The 22,937-nt window shown below is 46.2% G+C and overlaps 8 protein-coding genes across 8 annotated transcripts; 3 read left to right on the plus strand and 5 right to left on the minus strand.

Annotated features, from left to right (window-relative positions):
• Positions 1–280: 280 nt before the first annotated feature.
• On the minus strand, positions 281–2,042 carry noc4 (ribosome biosynthesis protein NOC4; the record flags this gene model as incomplete). The annotated part of the gene is made up of 3 exons (XM_057089448.1): positions 281–1,316; positions 1,382–1,590; positions 1,647–2,042. The coding sequence occupies 3 exons, from the start codon at positions 2,040–2,042 to the stop codon at positions 281–283; spliced, it is 1,641 nt and encodes a 546-aa protein (XP_056949277.1).
• A 227-nt stretch (positions 2,043–2,269) lies between these two features.
• On the plus strand, positions 2,270–3,200 carry atp4 (F1F0 ATP synthase subunit 4; the record flags this gene model as incomplete). The annotated part of the gene is made up of 4 exons (XM_057089449.1): positions 2,270–2,300; positions 2,366–2,814; positions 2,900–3,122; positions 3,178–3,200. The coding sequence occupies 4 exons, from the start codon at positions 2,270–2,272 to the stop codon at positions 3,198–3,200; spliced, it is 726 nt and encodes a 241-aa protein (XP_056949278.1).
• Positions 3,201–4,110: 910 nt separating this feature from the next.
• Positions 4,111–5,586, plus strand: N7483_006013 (tetratricopeptide repeat protein; the record flags this gene model as incomplete). The annotated part of the gene is made up of 6 exons (XM_057089450.1): positions 4,111–4,770; positions 4,830–4,869; positions 4,926–5,019; positions 5,078–5,384; positions 5,440–5,504; positions 5,556–5,586. 6 exons carry the CDS (start codon positions 4,111–4,113, stop codon positions 5,584–5,586), a joined length of 1,197 nt encoding a protein of 398 aa, XP_056949279.1.
• A 3,844-nt stretch (positions 5,587–9,430) lies between these two features.
• Positions 9,431–11,259, plus strand: N7483_006014 (uncharacterized protein; the record flags this gene model as incomplete). Its single annotated transcript, XM_057089451.1, has 3 exons — positions 9,431–9,822; positions 9,882–9,988; positions 10,046–11,259. 3 exons carry the CDS (start codon positions 9,431–9,433, stop codon positions 11,257–11,259), a joined length of 1,713 nt encoding a protein of 570 aa, XP_056949280.1.
• An 862-nt stretch (positions 11,260–12,121) lies between these two features.
• N7483_006015 (uncharacterized protein) lies at positions 12,122–12,948 on the minus strand (the record flags this gene model as incomplete). The annotated part of the gene is made up of 2 exons (XM_057089452.1): positions 12,122–12,698; positions 12,857–12,948. 2 exons carry the CDS (start codon positions 12,946–12,948, stop codon positions 12,122–12,124), a joined length of 669 nt encoding a protein of 222 aa, XP_056949281.1.
• A 788-nt stretch (positions 12,949–13,736) lies between these two features.
• On the minus strand, positions 13,737–14,351 carry N7483_006016 (uncharacterized protein; the record flags this gene model as incomplete). The annotated part of the gene is made up of 1 exon (XM_057089453.1): positions 13,737–14,351. One exon carries the CDS (start codon positions 14,349–14,351, stop codon positions 13,737–13,739), a length of 615 nt encoding a protein of 204 aa, XP_056949282.1.
• Positions 14,352–14,917: 566 nt separating this feature from the next.
• N7483_006017 (uncharacterized protein) lies at positions 14,918–15,991 on the minus strand (the record flags this gene model as incomplete). The annotated part of the gene is made up of 1 exon (XM_057089454.1): positions 14,918–15,991. The coding sequence occupies one exon, from the start codon at positions 15,989–15,991 to the stop codon at positions 14,918–14,920; it is 1,074 nt and encodes a 357-aa protein (XP_056949283.1).
• Positions 15,992–17,629: 1,638 nt separating this feature from the next.
• Positions 17,630–19,606, minus strand: N7483_006018 (putative bZIP transcription factor; the record flags this gene model as incomplete). Its single annotated transcript, XM_057089455.1, has 2 exons — positions 17,630–18,755; positions 18,855–19,606. 2 exons carry the CDS (start codon positions 19,604–19,606, stop codon positions 17,630–17,632), a joined length of 1,878 nt encoding a protein of 625 aa, XP_056949284.1.
• Positions 19,607–22,937: the final 3,331 nt, after the last annotated feature.

Raw genomic sequence — 22,937 nt, forward strand, 5'->3', positions numbered from 1 at the left:
CATATAATTCGATCACAGCATGCACTCCCAAGGCTGGACAAGTTGTTCATCTCATAATGGCTACCAGGGGGGTTTCGATCAATTCTTGCTAGTCTCAAGTGCTCCAGGGCTAGGTTCTAAAACTTGATTTGGTTACTGGTCGCGTGACCATGATGGATCTCTGATTCTGGGACAAATCTTTTTTGTTTTCTAGACTTAAATCTAGGACATTATGTTCACATTTTACCCTCCCAACGCCAGCTCATGATAGTATGCTAATGGAGAAAACGAGGTGTTCTATTTATGAAAAGTCCCACAGACCACGCATAAAAGAAGCAGGACCAGAGTCCACACCGCCATCCTCCTCTAACAAACGGTCTGTGAAGATACGCTTGGGAATCTGGTATTCCACAACGGGGACCTTCCTCAATGGCTTCTCTCCAGAACCAAGTTCTGCTTCGACCATACCCTGGTATGTGTGGTCCAGGAAGTCCTCCAAATTATAGTGCTGTTTTGTGAACTGCTCTGAGATGATGCGAGCAATAGAGGCAACATTGGGGTGGAAGTGAGACTGGAGAGCCACAATTTCCCAGAGACAGCTTTCGATAGCACCGGTGCGAGTAGGATCCTCCTCGAGGGGATCGAACGGGTCATCCATACCCTCCGCTTCAATCTCAGCTGCAAGTTCCTTGTCACGGATCTCACGGTGCATCATGAATGAGCAGGTGGGGTGGTTCTTGAAGATGTTGTACATGAATGGAACAATAACCACAATGGCAGAAGGAGGCGCATTGAGCGCGAGGCGGGCGAGTCTCTTGATGAAGCTGGCCATTAAAGCAGCTGGAAGATGGGTCGAGGCGAGGAAGGTATTCAAAAGTCGGAAGAATCGAGAACGGTGCTTGGAGTGCAGTAAGTCCGCATCCAGAAGCGAGTAGAGCTTGGTGTAGAATTGGGGGTAGTCCAAATTCTTCTCTTGGATGAGGTAGAAAAGACCAGAGAGAGCAAGCAGCGAAGTAGCACCACCGACGTTGTAACAGTCTGTCAAGAAGTCCATGAGAAGCTCTGGGCGGCTGAACCAGGGCTCAATGTGGTGCACCATGATGCGCAGCAGGGACTTGCGTTGCGCCTGCGATAGGTTATTCCGCAAGATGGCCAACCAAGCCTCTTGTGCGCGCTTCTTGTGGGAATTCACCGAAGTGAGTCGCTTATTCTGGCTTCCAGGAGTCGCAAAGAAGTTCTTGAACTTGTGGTCGTCGCCGGGCACATCGTCACAGGCCGTAAGTATGGAGATCAGGGAATCGAGAACGTCGGAGCGTCGGCGAATAGCAGCGTATTCACTATAATAATTGTCAGAAAATGAAAAGAGATAAAACGACAGTTCTTGAAGGGGATTTTGACATACGCTATTTGCCCAAAAGCATGGTATCTCACGTCCTCAAATTCCTTCATGAACTTGTTGACCAACTCCGACTGCAAATCTTGATTGTCTCGTGCCTCAATCACAGCCTCCACGATAGCCTTGAAGTTTGTAGACCACACCGCATTCTCCGCTCCAGGAATATGTGTAATACGTTCTTTGATAATGCGCATGCTCAGCGTCAGAGCAGTAATCTGCAACACTTTACATTAGTTTAGGCTTCAATCCACTATGATCAAGAATCTCATACCTGAGAGGTAGTATCAGCCTCACGAATAATTGACAGCAGCGCCCGCTGGTATTCGAGACACCGCTCCTTCAACCATGCTGTAACAATCTTCTCATTCTCGGCGGCTCTGCTCGACTCGGCAAAATTTCCAGCAGCCATCAATCTGCTGAATACTCGGCACAGAGAGACTGCGACCGCAAGTTCGGGGTTCTTGGCAGATTTCTGAACATTGAGCATCGAAATCAGGGTTGCAATATTGTTGTAGTTCTTGCGCGACTCGGCGATCTCATTTTCGAGCTTCTCAATTGTAGATAGGGTCTCTGCGAAATCATCCTCTGCAACCGCACGGCGCTTGGAGGGCGCACCGGCAGTCTTGTTGCTCTTACGCTTCTTAGAAGCTTCCACAGGTGCTGCCATAATGAAATTTCTCCACAGTATTAACCTTGAAATTCCCTTCTTTCTCACCCTGGCGTGATCTCGGCAGCAAAAAAAAAGTTGTATGGAAGTTCGGAATCGGGTTTTTCCGCGCACACGGTACTAGATCCCGAAACGGTTAGCGTGTGCAAGCCCGTCCTACCCGTCCCGACCTCAAGTCTCCTCTCCGTTCACCCACCCTGTTCAGGATCTTTAAATCATCTGCAACAATGGCTTCGCGTCTCGCTAAGAGCGCCATTGGTATGTTTCACTTAAATCACGACCGTACGATTCGATTGCAACTGGTATTGACAAGGTTCCTCTAGGCGCCGCCCGGCTGCGGCCGACCGTTTCCATCCGCGCTCCTGTCGTCCCTGCCATGACCTCGTTCCGCGCGGCTTCCAACGTTACCGCCGAGGACCCCGCGAAGAAGGCTCAGTCTATCCTGGACTCTGTCCCTGGTAACTCCCTCGTCTCCAAGACCGCCGTTCTCTCTGCCGCCGCCGGTCTGTCCATCGCCGCTATCAGCAACGAGCTGTACGTGATGAACGAGGAGACCGTTGCTGCTTTCTGTTTGCTTTCCGTCTTCACTGCCGTTGCCAAGTACGGTGGTCCCGCTTACCGTGGATGGGCTGAGGGTCAGGTTCAGAAGCACAAGGATATCCTGAACGCTGCCCGTGCCGACCACACCAGCGCTGTCCAGACCCGCATCGACAACGTCCAGCAGATGTCCGGTGTCGTTGAGGTCACCAAGGCTCTCTTCGCCGTTTCCAAGGTGGGTTTACAGATTGCATGAACCATAATGCAATGAGAACTATCCAGGGAATTTTTTTGAGATAGATGTCTAACTTTTTGAGTAGGAGACTGTCCAGGTTGAGGCTCAGGCTTACGAGCTCGAGCAGCGTACCGCTCTCGCCGCCGAGGCCAAGCAGGTCCTTGACTCTTGGGTTCGTTACGAGGGCCAGGTTAAGCAGCGCCAGCAGCGTGAGCTCGCCGAGTCCGTCATCGCCAAGATCCAGAAGGAGCTTGAGAACCCCAAGGTTCTGCAGCAGATCCTTCAGCAGAGCGTTGCCGACGTCGAGCGTGAGTGATCCTTTCTATTTGTTCATAATTGTGCCATTTGCTAATAACCTCTTAGGTATCATGGCTACCAAGGCCTAAATGGATGACGGTGGCTCCGCCGGCAGTTGCCATTGTGTACAAAACTATAAGGGCTATTTGCATCTGCTGAGTTAGAATTACAACTCTATTTTCTCTGTCCAATCTGTATCATTTGAGCAAGCAATTTTTCTAAGTATCGATAGTTCATACTGGAGTAGGTAGTTATCAGTATGTTAGAGCGTAGTCATTATTCAAACTTGAATTTTGTAGACTCGGAATTGATGTCCGATTATCGGCCGACTCTGGGATGGCCATACATGGGTTGTATCTTCTGTGTAGTGCTTGTCGATAAATAAATGATTTCAATAATTTCCTTGACTCATTATTGACTCACTCCTCAAATTTCGAGAATGATAGGGCTGTGTAAGGCTATGTAAGGCTATGTTGACATCAGACCCCCCGCTAAGCCCTGGAGATGCAGGGACTGCAGAAACCCCAAGGGTTCACGTGGAGCTTCTGTCAGATCTATATTCTCGTTTTGGCTTATATTCTTTCAAGTTTTGATCTCCGACTCTGTTCCAGTATCATCTAATATTATTACTTTGAAACTCAACTTATTAATCTATCACATATTAGTATATAATTGGCCATGATAGGATTAGTTCATCCCAACCTCGTGTATATATTGTTCAATCAGATTAGCCGCCCACTCAATCCATGGAACGTTTCGGGGCCATTTTATCTGCAACACAGCCACCAGGGCACTCCAGGGCTTGTTTCTATTCTTATGGGCTGAACCCTTTCTCATCAGCGCAATATTCCAATACTATTTCTATCCCTCACTTTCATTCATTCTCATCTATTACTTCAAGTTGCTACTGCTATCAAAGAATATCAGTGGAACCCAGCCTCCCCGCAACCTCCGCATACCAGTCGCATAGTGCAGATCACCTCAGCAGGACACAACACAATGCCATCTCTTCGAAATATTCTTCACAAGCGCGAGGATCTAGCCAGCAGTTCCTCACAACAACCACCAGAGACATCCTCTTTCAAAGCTCCCACTCCAACATCCCCGCCAACACCCGAGTTCACCTTCCTGCGCTCAGATACTTTCGGACAAGAAGTGATCACACCTCCAACCCACAAAGATGACCCTCCTCAGTTTCAACCATATTCTCCAGATCCAGCAGAATCCCTAGATTCCCCGAGGACAAGCACAAATTCTTCGCGACGCAGCTTTCAACTCTTCACCCGAAACCGCTCTTCTCGCTCAGAATCTCTCTCTACTCCCTCTCCACCTCGTCCCCAACGTGAGCGTCGCCTCTCAAACCTCCTGCACCGTGACCGAGACGGGAAGCGCAGTCGCAGTGACTCCCGCGACTCTTCAGTGAATATCCCACAGGATTTACCACAGATCGAGGATGAGGAGGGCGGTGATATACAAGAGAGGGAGGCGCAGTGGGAGAAGAGAGCTACCGTGCTGGTACAGCGTAACCCACAGTTTGGATTGGGACTAGGGTCACCGCTGGCATCGGAGTTTGATGTTTCTGGTATTCGTTCTGGTCAACAGAGTCGAGCACACTCGAGGAGCTCAAGTCAGAGTCATGTTGCGGACGCACAAGATGATGTGAGTGATGGAATGTATTCGGCACAGGCTGTGATTGCTAACTTAGTTTCTTCCTATAGATCAATATCCAGGAAGCCATTAGACTACATGAGTGCGGCGGTGAGTTAATATGGGCTCTATGGATAATTAACCATAAACTAATCTGATTTGTATAGATCTAGAAAGATCGACCGAGATGTTTGGCCAGCTGGCGAATCCAAATGGCGCCAATAACCCATTAAGTCAAGTCCTATATGGTCTGGCCCTTCGGTAAAAATGATCCATATATGCAATATCTGTTTCACTCGGTCTAACATTTCTATCACAGGCATGGTTGGGGTTGTACCAAAGATGAGGCGCAAGCTGTAGTGTATCTTTCAGCCGCGGCATCTAATTCAGCCGCAGTTGAATCTGAGGCTCTACAAGCGGGAATCAAGAAAGGCGGCGCAGCGAAGGGAGAGCTTGTTCTCGCAATTTTCGAGCTGGCAAATTGCTTTCGTAATGGTTGGGGTGTGCAGAAGGACCCTGCCGCTGCGAGGCAATACTATGAGACAGCAGCGAATCTGGGTGACACCGATGCGATGAATGAAGTTGCTTGGTGTTACTTGGAAGGATTTGGTGGAAAAAAGGATAAGGTAGGGCGTCAAACGGAGTTGTCGTTTGAATTTGTGCTAACATGTGGGGGTTTAGTTCAAGGCGGCTAAGTATTATCGACTCGCTGAGGAGAAGGGTTGTCCTACAGTTGGAATGTCATGGTATGCATAGTGAACGACATATCGAAAGGTCTCATACTAACTAATCGATAGGATCTGGAAAAATAAGTACAATCCTCAATGAAGGGTTTCCAACTTGCGCGATGTATTATGATGATCTACATGCCTGATGAATGCCTTGACACGTCTCCTTGCATAATCACTATGTAATAATTTTCTTTGAACCTATTGACCTATTACAAATGAACCATGACGATATTGATGTTTTCAAATTTTCTACTCTGTATGGAGATCTGGATGTAGAATTACTACTAGTAGTTCCATCATGATGCAGTCATTCATACTACTACTTCATACTACATACTCACACCCTTGTAGTAGATTTCAAATGTCATAAAACCTCAGCCCTGGAGGCTGTCAGTGAGATATATCACATGCACATGTGCCAGTAGGCCCCTCAACATGCCCAGGTGCTCAGTCCTCCAAGTTCAAAGTTCAACTTGAACTTCCATTGAGGTTGAAGCTATCAATATAGTAGTATTTGCTACATATTCAAAAAATTGAATGTTATGTTTGATACTATTCTCGAGACGTTCACTGATAGTGGTACCAGCTGCCGGGGCCTCTTCAAGTTCAAATCCACATGTGGATTGGGAATGATCGCAATATCTGCGTCTAGGCGTTCCGCACATATGCAACATTTGAACTGGGCAAGCTGCATACCCAATGAGACTCGGAATGTCCGAGTCCATACTTGCGATGGATACCCTGGTGGCATCATGCCCAGATGGAAACTCCGAGTCTCAAAGTGGTATTGATGCCGGCCCTGGTGGCTGACTCAAAAGCCTCGGACCTAGTATCGTAACTTTCGATACCTTCTGCCTAGATCCCAGTCGTTCCAACCCTTGGAACCTCAAAAATACGCCAACATTACAAAATGAAATCAATAAAAAGTCGATCCATAGTCACCTTGGAAAAGACTTCATTGCAGCTAATGATAGGTCCTAGCTAGTAACAACTTGAATAGACCCATTTTCTCAATACTAAAAGCAAAACTTAACAAGGTAGTCAAGAGTAGGTCATGTCTCTCTTTGTGTGCAAATGTAGGTAGGTAACCTTGGAATAAATATCCCTATCAATCACTCATATGTAACAATATTGGTCTCACTGCCTGCGGACGATATATTAAAATCTTCAAGTTAAGCCATACTAACTCATTGAAGACTATATTATTCCAACTTGAACCTTGGAAGGTTACAAAAGACTACCCACTATGTATATATAACACTTATACTACTAGGCTGGTTCTATATATCAGGCTTTATAAACTTGAAAGGGGAAAAAATAACTATCAGATATCTCCGAGTCTCACTTTTACTTTGGATTCTCTTACTTTGACGATTCTCACTTCGGCCTTATATATCAATTCATTCAAGGTTTTCTGTGATGATAAAGCAACTGCTAGTGGCAGTGACTTGGAGCTAGGTGGCCAAAATTCATTTTATGTTGGAAAGTGGGATTTAGCTTCGTGGCCATCCATGATGGGGCCCCATAACCACCTCTTACAAAGGAACTCTTCTAATGGATTCTTTTACCGTAACCCTCACCTTGGAAGCGCTATTAGCTTAGACCTATGGTCTCCGTCACCATAAAAGTCTCTGAAGAATCTCGGGATGGTATATCTGGCCTCCGAGTCTTTGACACTTATAGTATTCTTCCTTATAAGCGAATATGCATCATGGCTATATCGAGTCCCAATATGCATATCAGAAGCAAGTAAGAATTATAAAATAATTATGTACGTATGGTTATAAATGGACTTCTGAGGGCAGTCCGGTCCAAATGTCGGCCTGCACTCGGCTGACGGAGACGGGATGGTTATATTCACTGGGATTTTGTATACACCGACCGGGATCTTAATTGCTTCAATGCCAATGAAAACCAAGCGCTCTGTTAGAAACTCGGAGGAAGATTCTCTGTCAGGCTCGGCCATAATTAAAGATAAGTCCGGGGCGGGTCATAGCGCGGGGAAGTTTTGTGGAGATGCCAAGTTACCCATGTCCGGGGAAAGCCTAGTCAAGGAACATTCCCGAGGTTGAAGCTGAAGCAAATGGGTTAGAAAAGCTTATCGAAGTCTATTGTCGCAGGTCGATTCAGAAATTTCATAAAAAGTGAATCCTTGAGCTGCGTTAACAGAAATTGGAAAAGACTATGATTAAGATGAAAATCGTTGGCTTCATAATGTGAAGTGAGATACCGAACATTAGCCGTTTGTCCGACTAAAACCGTTCGGTTAATGCCTCAACCTACTAGTCTATTTTGGGCTGAGTACTCAATACCCACTGGTAACAACTTGAACCTGAAGAAAACTGCGAGCGAACCCGGTATTGTAAAATTCAGCCACCTTTTCAAGGTTGCCTCCAACCTTGGAAGGTTTCAACATAGAAATGTCCAAGCCTAGGTGGATGACTTTCAAGGTTTTCGCATATGTAGCTTTTCGTACAAATTTCCGTATATGCAAGGTTCTAGTTCGAATATTCAAAGTTCAGTCAGAATGCAGAATGGACTAGTAGCTGACAATTCTAACCTTGAATCATTGGATCTGCTATCTGCAATCATATGCACCCTCAATACTAGCCGCATATCAGCTAAGGAATACCAAATAACTCATGAAACATGTGGCACCTGAAATTTTCAACGTTGAATGTTCAAGTTGAAATTGTATAGAGAAATGATGAATCACATGATGATGTCTCCTTCATACATTGAAATTGTGGGGATGAGATAAATTCGAAGGCAAGAAGGACCGAGCTATATGGAGCACTCAAGTGCTAGCTGAAGAGACATGGAGCATTGACAGCAGATTCTCCACTTATGCCAGTGCACTGCTTCCAGTATAATGCATATCGATGAACCGTTGATGCAATACACTCGGTAATTGTCCAGTCTAAGCATTAAGCGAGTATTCCTTTGCAAAGTCGGCAATGATCATCCCCGCATTCCATCCCACACTTTATGGATGGATCCAGGGACCCATCACAATCAAAGACGAAAACTTTCTTCGGGAAATTTCCCCAACGTTTGAAAATGTTCAGTCGGGTTATTATTTTGTGGCGACTTCAAGAAAGACGCGTACCATTCCTAAAAAGTTGGATCTGCGGGGGGCACCGTATAGCTCTTCAACCACTGGCATGCAATTTAAGAAAAGTTATTTTATTCCGGTTTTTAGATTCAGTAAACTAGGGTCCAGAATATGTGACAGAAAAGCTGGACAATTCATATCAATCTGCCAAGAATACGGAGCAGATTGATGTTGATCACTTTTCGGACTTGTCTCCATGACTAGAATGAGCGATCTCCCGATATGGCCCCGACAATCACTCCGGCTCGGGCCATCTTGTTGGGAATAAGACGTAAGCGAAGCACCAAAAAATCCGAGAAAGCCGGAGACTCCATCTACCTTGTGGGGTATCCTCGCTAGAAAGAGAAAACTTGAACTGGATCAGGTGCTATATACAAATGAAAGGGTGGGTGAAAGTGGATGTCGAGGTTTGTATTTGCGGGGGAAATGACGTACAAAGGACCAGGGTGTAATTTATTCAACTACGCCATATCCCAGGCACGGGGTGTATGGAAGTGCTAAATCAGGTAGCTATCCCCTGTACCATAGGTAAATTCTCTGTAACTGCGGAGATTAGACTCCCTTGACCCGGGGTCCCCACATTATAGACAATAAATGTGGTGGGGACCGGTTGAACACTTAACCCCCCCAACCTCCAACTCACGCACAGTCCGGGGTGACCCCGGATTACATACAGATCAAAGGGGTAGCTTGCTGGGGTAACCAGAAGAAGAAAAAAGATATAAAAGGGTCCAGAATGTCCTCGTCCAGGTTCAATTGTTCAGCTACAAGCTCCATTGACTATCCCCCCTAGCTTCTTCGTCTTCGGAATTGGGTAAAATCAGCCATGCGTTCCTCTCTTCGAAACCCGGCGGCCGCTCTCGCACTCGCGACTGTGGCTTCAGCTACATCCCTTAGCAGCATTTGCACAGACGCCTATGCGAAGCAAGCTTTGCCTGTTGGTGCCATTGACGGTGTTACCATCGATGAGTCCTCGGTCTCAACCAGCTTGGTTACCAACTATACCGCGACCTCGATTTTCTTCCCCACGGACACTTTCAACTACTGCAACCTGACTTTTGCCTATTCCCACAATGGTATTGCGGATGATGTCGTTCATGTACAGTACTGGCTTCCTGAGCCATCTCAGTTCAAGAACAGATACGTCTCTACTGGTGGAGGTGGTTGGGCTATCAACTCTGGAAGCTCCTCGATTCCCACTGGTATTATTGCAGGAGGGTAAAATTTTCCCTTCCAATTTGGTCTAGAGTTTGACTTATGCTAATTTATCACTTTAGTGTTGGTGGTCTGACCGATGGAGGATTTGGAACCTTCGATACCCAATTCAGCTCTGCTGCCCTCCTGGCCAATGGAACTATTAACTGGCAGGCGACTTACATGTGGGGTAAGCACCAGAAAACTTTTGAACTCCATTCTTGGACATGATTCTAACGCAAAATAGGCTACCAGGCACACAACGAGCTCGCCATTCTCGGCAAGGAGCTGACACGAAACCTCTACGGTGTTGCCGACAGCCAGAAGATCTACTCCTACTACCAGGGATGCTCCGAGGGAGGTCGTGAGGGCTGGAGCCAGGTCCAGCGATTCCCTGAGCAATTCGATGGTGTTGTTGCTGGAGCTCCTGCCTTCCGATGGGCTCAGCAACAGACCAACCACCTGTCTGGTAATGTCATGCAGCAGACACTCAACCACTACCCATCCAACTGTGAGCTCGAGAAGGTCATGAACCTTACCATTGCCAGCTGTGATCCCCTGGACGGCAAGACTGATGGTGTTGTTGCTCGCTCTGATCTCTGCCTGAAGAACCTCGACTGGGACAAGATCGAGGGCACCGCCTTCTCCTGTGCTGCCAGCTCTGGTTACGGTTCTACTACCCCCGCCGTCTCTGGAAAGATCTCTGCCAAGACTGTTGAGCTTGTCAAGACTTACTGGAAGGGTCTGCATGACTCTGACGGAAACTTGGTCTACTTCAGCTACCAGCCCGGCGCTACCTTCACTGATCTGGAAACCGAGTACGACTCTACCACCGGTGAATACGAGTTGGACATCAGCGGTCTTGGTGGTATATGGATTGCTCAGTTCATCGACTACATCAAGGATGCCGAGAACATCGATAGTCTTGCCAACGTCACCTACGACACCCTGCGTGAATGGATGATCTTCTCCCAGGCCAAGTACGGCGACATTCTCCAGACCACCTACCCCGACCTCAGTGAATTCCAAGCTGCGGGTGGTAAGGTTCTGCACGTTCACGGTGAACAGGACTTCTCCATCCCCACCGCTTCCTCTATCCGCTACTGGGACTCTGTCCGTCAGATCATGTTCCCTGAGAAGTCTTACCGCGAGGGTGCCAGTGCCGTTGATGACTTCTACCGTCTGTTCCTGATTCCCGGTGTGGGTCACTGCGCTACCAACGACTATGAGCCCAATGCGCCCTGGCCTCAGTTTACTCTGCAGACTGTCATTGATTGGGTTGAGAATGGCACTGCCCCTGCTACTCTGGATGGATCATCTGAGATTGACGCGACTATGTGCCGCTGGCCATTCCGTCCTCTTTGGACCGACAATGCGAAGAAGTTCCAGTGTGTCTATGATCAGGACTCGGTGGACAGCTTCACCTATGATCTTAATGCTTACTCTATGCCTGTATACTAAATGTGAGATTGGAAGAGTATTTAGTCTGATAATTGCAATTATAAATTTTGGAGTTTACTACAAATACTGACGTCTGCCACTCATCCTCTCAACTTTGGAACTTGAATTTGAATGGATTATTCAAACATTTAAAGGTTGATATGTAGTATGAATTTTACGTGTACCGAAAGTAAATCTGCAACTGCCTATGTAGAAATTCCCCGCTAACATTGAAACAAAAAGATCAACCAATACACCATATCTGATCACTAGATGTACATTGACCTTTAATGGTTGGCCTATCATCACGGAGAAAAGAGTACTCATCCTCAATTCCATAACTCTTCAGATCGAGTCGCCCTACCTGAACAGCGGCTATGAAGAGACTTTCAATGCATTGGTCGCTCACTATGCCCGTTCCAGAATACGGACGTTGTATAGCAACCAGCAGTGCAGACGCTATTGGTATATTTCGCTCTTGGAAGGAGGATATTGGGTGCTGGAAAATCACTGCCAAGGTGTCAAGACCGTCTTGCGGATAGTCATCTAGAAAATTGTATGATGGAGGGACATCTTTGAAAGACATGTGGAACAATACACCCTCTTCGTCAACTCCAATGTCGAGAGTGAAAGTGGATTCAATCATATTGACCTTGCCGAGACTTAAGTATGGGAGATCCTGAAGAATAATCCCTGGATATCGCCCAAAGGTGCAGAGGGCGTTGAATGTCCAGTTGATTGTTAGGTGGCGAGAATTACCAATCAGTGACTCGGGAGCCCAGCGGAAACGGGAACCTTAAGTCTTGGTCCACTATAGAACAGAATTTCTGAAGTAAATTTCCCTTGAAGAGCCAGCATGATCTTGTATTGATTTTGTTCATCCTCAGATTTGAGTATCTGCATGATATTCAATCCCAGAAGGGCAGACACAGATCACTTGGTCTTTAGGTTTGCTCGTTGTTCGCCAACAGATGCCGGTCCAACAGTATACAAGATGATCAATCTTATCGTCGTCATCACCAGTCTCTGACATCTGACTCCTTTTGTGGAACCCGGGATACATCATTGGAGTTTCTCGGTGTTTGAGAAAAATTTCCAGGAAATCCTTATCTTCTGCAAACTTCAGAAGTGCTTCAAATGGTGCGAAGATCTCATCCTTGAATTGAACGTAGAAGATATTCAGGCAAGCCTCTGAGAAGGTCCACATCCGGAAGTTCCAGGTCGAAATCAGAACGCGGGTGAAGTATTCGATTTCTCGGGCTTGCTCTGAATTTGAAGATGGAATCGGAGTCATCATAAGCTCAGCATCGAGTACACGAGTGAATCTGGCGTTGAGATAGGCTTCTCGCATCCGGGATATTGACTGCTTTCGGGACCGTTCCCATGGTCTCTTCTCTTCATCGGGCAGGTTTGCTGGAGGCACTGGGACACAAAGGGTGTCTAACCAGAAGTAAATGCGTCTATAGTTTTCCGGTGAATATGAGTAGAACTTTGAACACTGACCAAGTAGATTAGCTAAGTGGCAGAAAATAATAGCATTATCATGTGGATTTCCAAGACCATCAGACCATACATGTGAGATGGCTATATACTTTATTTCCGGTTGAGACTCAACAACGTCTGCTTCGTATCCATCCCTGAAAGAAGATGAGGGATGGAGACCACGGGGATACCACCATTTTCCAGAATCGCAATTGTTTGATTTTGCATTTTTTGAAACATGGTCTGGATGAATGTCTCCAATGCCTCATGCCCCCCAAAGTCGGGAGCAAACGTTTGACATATACAGAGCCCGTTGGATTGGAACACATGTTTTTGCTTGTAAGTTCTTTTATCCAGGTTGCTCTGGATACAGCGGCCCATAGAATAAACATTGTGACTTTTCGTGTGGCTTTGGAGAGGGGGGCCAAGCAGGTAAATATAGTACCGGGTCAGGACAGAAATACTCGTGGCCTGCAAAGGGCAGCGTCCTATGCTTACAAGCTCGTCTTCCAGTAGTAGACTAGAGCTTAATTGCGCGCCCGCGTGTCGATAGTGTATAGATTGATTAAAACTTCCCAATATTATTTGAATAGAAAGAACAAGACCAGAGGAGACAGTAGGGCTTCCAGGTAAATCGCAACTGTCATACGGTATTGAGCAACATCAAACTCCATACCAACGAAGCTGAAGAACACATCGATCGTGCCAAAAAATAGCCAACTTTGAAAGAAGTTCAAGAACTGCAGGGGAGCTGGTCTATGATATCGTGCATTATAGGCTCGTAGGGATGCAGGTAAGAAAGAGCCTGCCCAGATAGACTATCTGAAGGATAAAATGCATCACATGTGGCTGTGGGCAGACAACGACATACTACTAATCTAGAATGCATGATGCAGGGCCCTGCAAAGCTAGAGCGATTATCTGAAGATCTGGTTGAGAGTATTGCTTTTGTCAATCTCTGTTTTGCTCTGTTCATTGCGCTTGGAAAATTCATGTTCTATCATGCAGGCTGAATCTTATATAGTTGGCGTTTTGTGGTAAACATCTTGTTCTCCTTTGGCTTTCATGGCTTGAATTTCCCCAAATAATGGTGCTAGGAAAGCCAGTTTCTTGATGAAAATAGAAGCGTTCTCAATGAGACGATAATTAGAAGAACGCACTTGGTCTGGGTCGGTCGTGCCGAAGAACGGTGAGTCGTCTGTCATTTGACTTGGCAGTAATGAAAGAACAAACTGATATGCATTCTCTAGTGTCACATGCTCTGGACCCAGGGAAGGCAGCTGTCCGTCTCCCAGTCGCTGTTGGCCTGCTGGTACAAAACTATCTGGGGTGGAGTGGCAGATATCTGTCAAGATAGTGACAAATAAATCGCCAAACTGAATGACTTCCCATGAGATAGATCCTTCTGCATCATGACAGCCAAATTTTATTTTCCACCACAAAGCGCAAGCATCCAAAAGTGGCATTGACAGTCGGGCGTGTTTATCCTCAAATTCTCGAGCGTAGTCTGCCATGCGAAGAAATGTGCTTTGTTCGACGTCTATCTCATCAAAACCATAATTAATATGATGTGCTTTTCTCAGATGAACTGACTTTTCGTAATCATATTCACCGAAGCATGAAACCTTCATAGGGCGAACGGGGTTCGAGGGAGAATAAACGTGATCCTTAAAAGGGGGTCCATTTGGGCAGATACGAAATAGACGTTTGAAAAGGATGATCTGAGCCCTGGAGTCTACCTCCTGTAGTGGGGAAGGATGTCCTGCATTCCCCTCTTGACTACCCAGTCATCCTTTTGCGATTTCCTGGAAAGATTTGAGTATGTATTAGCAATAGGTACTAAGTTAGAGCCCTGGAGTCTAGACTAATCATGCTTCCACTGACGCGAATGGATGGCACGGAAAGTATAACAGAAAAGCCTCATAGCTCAGTTCAGATATTAAATTATGTACTTCCAAGTCCTAAGTACATGTGGGCTGGTTAAAAGATTCGACGACAGAAATCAATGAAAAATAACTGCAAAAATCTATACTAATGCAGGAGGTATCAAAACATGACTCGGCACCATTTTGGTCGACAGATGACTCTCAACACATGCTAGTGCAGGTGTTTCACATCTTCCAGGGGTATATCATCATCTCTTCTCACCTAAGCAAACAAAATCAAGAAAAGCAAAGACAAATCCAATTCCACAAGCTTAAGCCCACTTTCCAAGCAAAGCCATAATACCAGCACCAAGCAACAGCGAGCAGACCATAAAGGTAAGACGCTTGTCATCCTGGGTACGGTGGGGATCAAATAAGAAGTCACGAGCAAGGAGCTCAACCAGACCGGTATAGATCAGAATACCAGCAGAGACAGCATCTAAAACACCAGAGACAACGTTGGCAGTGTACGAACCAGGATTGTATGTTGTGCGCACGCCAAGACCAACAGCGATAGAGATGGGGGTTGTCAGACCATAAGCCGAGCAAAGAATCCAAGGCAACCAGCTCTCCTTCTTAAATGGAATAGAAGACATTCTCGCGCCGATACCAAGACCTTCGAAGGATTGATGGAAGACTAGAACAGGGTAAAGGGTAGCGAACTCGGAGCCGGTAACACCAAGGTTCAATCCGATGATAACAGAATGGAAGATAACACCGAACTCGAGAATCAAAAACGCAGCAATCTGTTGTCTGAACGAGCGCTCAATGCTCTCAGATTCGTCGTCAGACTGAGACTCCAACTCCTTGACACCCTTATCGGTTGATCCAGGACGCTCAGGGTGAACGTGGTTATGGGCAACACTAGCATCAACCTCAACACCAGAGGCCATGATAGGCTCGGGGTCATCACGGCACAGTCCATACTTCTTCTCGACGTAGCGCTCAGCACCAAAGTCCATAAGGAAGATCATCATAAGAGAGGTAAGGACGATAGCAGGACACCAGGAGTAATCGGCCCAGTGACCTGTCATACCGACGCAGCTGTCACTGCCGATTTCGGAGTATGCAGGGTCGAGAAGGTGGATAAATGCAGTTGCGATAATGACACCGGCACCGAAGTACTTGGCGAAGAGGTAGACGTATAGTGGAATGCGGAGACGTGGAGCACGCTTGGCGACGACGGGAAAGAATGTGGCTATCGAGGAGATGATTCCGATGACGAAGATCGAGGAAATTCGCGCGCCAATGCGTCCATTGTAGTCATTGCTTGAGGCATCGAGGTAGCAGATTACCTCAGTTGCGCTAGCAGTTGTGAGGTCGACATTGTGAGGGTCGAAGACCATTTTGACGGTTTTTTGGTCTTTTTATTAAGTATGGATTTTGATAGAAGCCTTATATTGAAATCAAGGCTGATCCAGAAAGTAAAAAAAAAGAATGAATTGAAAGACTGTGAATCTGGAAATGGTAGGATCTTCTCTGTCATTTTATAAATGGGAAATGTGAAAAATTGGTCTTCGGGACCCCCGTTACGGCGAGTACCTTGGGAGTTGGGAACCCTGACCAAACGAGTTTTGGCCCCTCATCATGTAGGTGCGCCAGTCTACGCTACAGTAATGATGGGTCTGCATTAGCTTCAAAGCAGGATTGATTGCATTATGCTAGTTTAGCTGGTTCCTGGATGATATCTCGTGAGCCGGTTGGACAAAGTCATGGGCGTGGAGGCTATCCGCTCAGTACGAGGCTGCACCCGCAACACGACCTTGGCCTCGAAGGGTGATATGAGTCCACTTCGTCTTGGAATCCTAGTCATATCGTGGAGCTCAATCTAAGCTCGGACTCCAGTTCCATGCAGTGGACCAGAATTTGTGGGCAAATCTGGAAGTGATTGGGTATTGCCAACTTGCCATGAGGTGACTTGCTCCCAAGGTCCTTCGGCTAACGCAATACACGTGGATAGAACCTTGGAACACACATTTGATCGGAGAATTGCAATAGATCCGTGAAAGATGGTGTCCTAGAGAAATAGAAACATGTTATTGAGATCTAAAAAAGTAGATAAGATGGAGGGTGAATGGAAACTTGAGGTCAATATTGAAGTAGAATTTGATATCAAGGTAAGATCCGGTACCCATATTCAAACACCCTAGTTTCAAGTTCATATATCGGGTGCTACCGCGTCAGCCGACCCAATTATAAATAAAACAATGTCATCATAATCAGATAATCGTATCCAGAAAAAGAAATCATTGCTCCAATTGCATCGTATCGTTCATAAGTCGTCCAGGGCGTCGCCGCCAATCCAGGGTTTAGATAACATGGTAATCCTCGAATAGGAAAAAAGAAGCTGAAGCCAAGAATCAACCTTGGGAGAAAGATTTGAAAGAGCCTCTCAGAGGTACAAAGTTTGAAACAAATAAACAAGAAAGAGAAATCATTAGGAGAAAAACAGAATCACACATTGTCGTCCCATTCCAGATGCTCACTCCAGGTGCTTCGTACGCTAGAAGAAACAAGTAACAAAAATAAATGAAAAAAGCAAAAGCACAAAGCTGATCTCCATATCTCGTATCGCATGTCCAATAATGATAAAATCCCAAGTCCCAGGTCTGTACACACCCATGTTTCATGTTCTTCCCACCCATATGTTATGAAAGATGAAAACCCCTCCCTGTCACGCTAGATAAAACCACAAATCCAAAAGCCGCTCCAAAAGAGAAATCGCTAAGACAAATCGCTCGACATCCAAATCAAATATGACAAAAATATGACAAACAAAAGAAAATCACAGAATAAAAAGGTCAGAAATCAATACAAAAGAGGTAAGTGCATGGTCTATCAAGGCATGCATGCACGACAGTGGAGAACCGTTGCCGGCACTGTACTCTGAGATTCTAGGCTCAGAACCAAGAAGAAAATTTTTTTGGACCATCTGCTAGGTTCAGAGCTAAGCGCCTCCGTCAAAAGGAGAGTGGATCTCCCAGTCAAGCGGACTGAAAGCTCATCTCCTGTTTAACAGGAGTAGCGCCATACTCATGAACCATGCGACGGAAATCCTGAATCACTTTCTGTGGGACTCGATCCCACATAAGTGATCTATTGTATACATTAGAAGTAGCAGCATCATGAATGCGCGTATGCTGAGCAGCATTGTTCCGCATCGCCGCCAGTGCCTGTTGAAACTGGGATGGCTGCTGAGGCTTAAAGCCAGAGCCGTCCGCTTCAAATGTGGTGAGGGAATTATACTGATCCACATTCATCGCGAAGACCTGAGCACGCTCCTGTTCCTCGGTTGACATCACAAGGGTCTCGTGTAATTCGTCAAGGGTCGAGGATGTGCTAGCACTGGGTCCCATCTGAGACATTTCAATCCCTGTCATGGCTTGTCCGGCCCCTGCGCTAGGGACTGTCGGTACTGCACTGTGGGTGGGGTGCGCGACATCCGATGGTGACGAGGCTAGCACCGCTTTTAGAACGTTGGCCGACTCGGCGCGGTACTCCTCCGATAATTGGGGTAGGTTCCGGCCGGGAAGGGCGCCGTTGTTGGAAGCGATGAATGCACCAAAGAGCAGACACATGTAGAAGGCGTTCCAGCTGAAGGGGGAGTCCGAGGTTGAGGACTTCTCGGATCTCTCGTTTGCTTGGACGAGGGCATGTGTAGGAGGAACTGGTGCGGAAGGCATTTGATCTTGCATGGAGAGACCGTTGGCCATGGAGAACTCATCCCATGGGTGTCCCTCCATGGGCATATTCTCGAAGCCAACAAAGTCACCCGCGTGGTGCTCGAGCATGCCAGGTTTGACACCACGCTCGAGTTTCTCAACGGTCTCCATCAGAATGTTGTTCTTCTTGCGCAGCTCGGCTGTTTCCAGCGTATGCACACGAATCAGCTCATCCTTCTCCAGAGATAAACTCTGAAGCCATTCGGTGACCTGCTGTTGCTGTTGTTGCTGTTGTCGAATGAACTCGTTCTTCTCGTCCAGCAACTCGGTCTCTCGTTTCTGAAGACTGGCAACAGCATCCTCGAGTTGAGTGATGACGTGAGTATAATGCTTCTTCTCTTCTTCGAGTTTTTCCGTATGGAGTTTCTTGCGCTGACGAGAGTCCAGTCTGAGGGAGGGAAACGAAGGGTTAGCGACGACGGGAAAAACTTGCGGTACAGGATCGAGGATCAAGTATCAGTAGCATGTTTAGGCAAGAAGTACTCACGCTGCCTGGCGATTACGCAGTAACCGCTTCTGCTGCTTCAGCTCTTTGATCTCCTCATCGTTGGTCGACTGGTTAATCAGTTGGTCGATATTACCCAGCGTCCGTTCAGCAGGGATCTCAAAGCGAGCATTCTTCTTTCGGATACCATCACGACGCATAGTCAAGGGGGATCCGTTGCGAAAAGCATTTTTCATCTGGTGGGCATCTGCGAGATCCATAGGCGCCGGCATCCAACCTTGGCTTGATTGCGGGGACATAGCGACCCCACCCGGCGGTTGGAAGGCTATGGATGGATTTCGATATGATACGGCACCCATGGGCATGGAGTGAACGGGACCTACAGCACCTCCCGAGAAGGGCGCTGCAGAACCACTCTCGGCTTCTGAAGGGTACTGGTCGTAAACCGTTGGAGTGCAGGATCCCGAAGCAGTTCGTGATAGCGCCCATGATGGTTGAGAGTAGTTGGTACCATCGACTTGCATGTATGATTGACCCGTAGGATCTAAAACGGGCTGACCCATATGCGTTGGACGAGACTGATCGGAACTGGCAGAGTAGTTGGACCAGACGGAACCCCGATGTGAGAAGGCTGTCTCTGTATCGTATGAAGACCGTCGCGGATCAGAAAGACCGGGCGAGGTGGGGTCAAGAATCTTGTCATCCAACACGTTCATTTCCTCCTCCTCTGACGGAGTCACATCTAATGTTGATGGAGATTGTTGATAAAAGTCAAACTGAGAATACCGAGCCATCATGAAGAGGCGGTGTGTGAGTGTGGGCGGGTATAGTGTGTGGTGTGTGTAGAAGAAAAAAGAGGGGCGAGAGGGGCGGGGCAAAGAGAATTTAAATAAAATAGATAGGGAAATAAGAAGATGCGAATGAGAATGAGAATGAAGGAGAAAAAAAAATAAACCTGAGATCAGGAGATATTTTTTTTGTAGAGCGAGTATATCAGAATTTGATGGTAGTTTCAAAGGAGGGGGGAGGAAAAGAGTGGCGCATATGCATAGAAATAACCATGTATGGCATTAGAGAGTACTAAGAACATGATAAAATAGAGTAAATCAGTATAGAATACTTAATGAGTCAAAGTATTCAGTACAATAAGCGGTCTACGCGGGACTAGAGTACTATTCAATGTCTATCATTGGCTGCTTCGCTCTCTCTTGGGCAGACGTGCAGTTGACTTACTCCGGGGAGAACGGATTAGGAGTATTTATTTTATTTTATTTCATTCTATTTATTTAGTACATTAATTTAGTATTTAGTTTTATTTTTGGTCTTTGATTTGGTACTTTTTCATCTTTTTCTCGACCTGATCGGGCATGATAAGATCGACACTTACTCATGAAACTATTATGTTACTTTAGTACTAGGTACTCTCTTACTACTATTATGTATACTACTATTACTATTACTATTACTAGGTACACTATTTACTGTTACTCTGGTGATCACGGGGATCATTATCAACTGAATAATTCATAGCCAACCCTTTACTCTGCTGAGACATTCCCTTGTGCTGCCCAAGATTTAGTACCTTCTTCAATATTCTCTCCTCTCCAATCATTCAATCTTACTCTCTCTCCCCCTCAAAGTCTCTCTCTTGAATACGGTGGATATTTTTTTCCCTGTAAAACGGGTCCGGCCCGCGTGGATCCACCTCATTTCATTTCCATGGTTCTGATTCCTGAACCGTTCAAGGAAAAACTCCTCGGAATATGTAATATGTGTGTCGGGAAAGCAGAGCGGATGCAAGATGCACGGATGTTCTGCACTGATCACTCGTCCCCCCCCCCAGATGACGCCCTTGAATCCACTAATCTGACGGGCGCATCTTTTGGTCAAAACTCCCCCCCCCCTGTCCCTCTTTTGGGCCTAGGGTCACCATCCTTGCGGGGAGGGTTATAACCAAGTTGATGATGCCATGATCCCAGTTAGTAACCTAGTTATGTTCCAGTTATGGATTGGTGGAGGTTCTTAAGAAACTCTCTCTATTATTCGATGCCTAGATACTTCTGTTGAGATCCTTTCGTTTCAGGCCTGCAAGATTGCGAACCACTCATGGGCTGAATCTCCCCCTCCCTTTATTCTTTGACTTTCTTTTGTTTGTTTATCCCATTTTTTAGAAGAGTGATTTCCATTTTTTTTTGCTTATTGTATGATCTTCTTACAGTGTGGGCCCATCAGTTCCTAAATCCTAGACTTCTATTCTACCGCTCAAAGCGCAAGTCGCAGTTCAAGTTCCAGTCCGTTGTACCTGTCTTCTGATACACACCCTACCAGAAGGTCCAAAGCCGCTTGGGTGCATCGGCCCCTGAATTCTGTTTGTTTATAGGATGCGGTATCACACTCAATGTGCCGTGATAGGCCCCGAAGGCACCCACGGCGACCCCGTGAGAAGGGGCCCGGCCGGTTCTCATCTAGCGGTGTAAAGCCCATGTTCATCCAATCGTAGATCAAGATCAAGATGGGGTTCCGCCTTAGTAAGTGAGAATGGGTTTATCCCACCGAGCATGTACTACAAAAAAGTGATGACCTCAATTTCTCGTGATGGCTTAGGCCCTGGTTCTGGATGACGAACTCGCGCTGTTTGAATGTTTGTAAGATTTTGATCTTTCCTGTTAATGACCCTAATCATATCTCATTGCTCTATACCCTTCATATCCTGTACAGGTACACGGACTATGTACTTTGAATCTATAATTTCAAATTTCCATTTATTATTCAAATGTTTCATTCCACTCCTATGAAGCCCCATACTGCGTAAATCGTATAGAGGAAATCATAGAGGAAATCATCTAGAATGACTCATTCATGATCTACCAGGAGTATCCCCACATATCCACTCAAGTGCTCAAGCCTATGAGAATATGGCAGGTCTAGGTCCCACTTCATTCCAATACTTCCAAGCCCACTTAGTTCTGAGAAAACCCGTGGAGCCAGCCACGCGGCTTATATCGTCAATGCCCAACCTGTCTGAAACGCCGTTCAGCCAAACGAGGGTCAACCGCCGCAGCCTCACTTTAGTCCGTGGGTGCTCCCTGCCTGATCTTCTTAGTTCTGTAAGCTCCGAGGAGCATTGGGCACATGTAATGGAGCCCGGGACTGATATTCATGGGTTGGATTGGTAGGGGCTCACGGGTACATTCCTATTCGAGGATGACTTTTTCCACTTTGCTGGCTGGCCCTGGCTCTTGTTGGTCTGTCTTGGGATGGAGTATTGGTCAAAATTGGATGATAGCATATACGGTGTTGACATGGCTGTTCATTCTTTGTTTTGATGCGATTATTAGAAATCATTGATAATCCTACCTGAACTAGAAGTCTAGCCATGATCTGGAAATGAGTCATTGCTAAGAGAATTCCTGTTTGTCTGAGAAGATGCGGTCAGGAATCGCTTTTCGTGGACACTGGTTGAAGGTACTGGGAAGTACGCTCACATCTAGGGAAATGCTGCAATGGATCGGGTCTTGATCGCTTTCTTCAATGTCCTACATGCATGCGTGGTCTAATCTGAAGTTTTTGATCGATGCAGCTTTACAGGACATCAAGTGACTCTGATAGACGTGCTCTGATACGAGTTCCTTCTCAAATTGTCTACAGACATCTAATTGTTGTAATATCCGTCATACAACACTTCAATTCACATGTGAACCTATGTAGAGAGCAAGAATTCAGATTGAAACCGTATTATAATTTTCTTTTCAAGAGTTCAAGTAGTATAGCCATGACATCAGTTGAGACAACTGTAATTTGTGCGTTCCTAACATGGATGGGATTGTAACGTGTTCCCCTGGATTGAATTCTCCAGATGTCCATAGGAAAGTATAGACTGCTCAAACTATTGTGTTCACCTCAGAACTGTCCTTGATTTTGACATTTCTCTATCTGCCTATTCATATGGATGGTCATCTTAATGAAGCCATTCATTCAAGTTTGAGCTCATGCGTGGGAACTGTTCTAGTCCACTTTCAAGTCCAAGTCTGTGAACTTCAAGTTGATACTCTCCCATGATAGTGACGCTCCTTCTGAAGAAAATAAGCATTACCACGAGCTGCCTAGTAAGACGTCTGAGACCAG

The sequence above is a fragment of the Penicillium malachiteum genome (assembly GCF_028827825.1).
Source record: "Penicillium malachiteum strain IBT 17515 chromosome Unknown utg000002l:1.0-8849297.0:1.0-8852440.0, whole genome shotgun sequence".
NCBI lineage: Eukaryota > Fungi > Ascomycota > Eurotiomycetes > Eurotiales > Aspergillaceae > Penicillium > Penicillium malachiteum.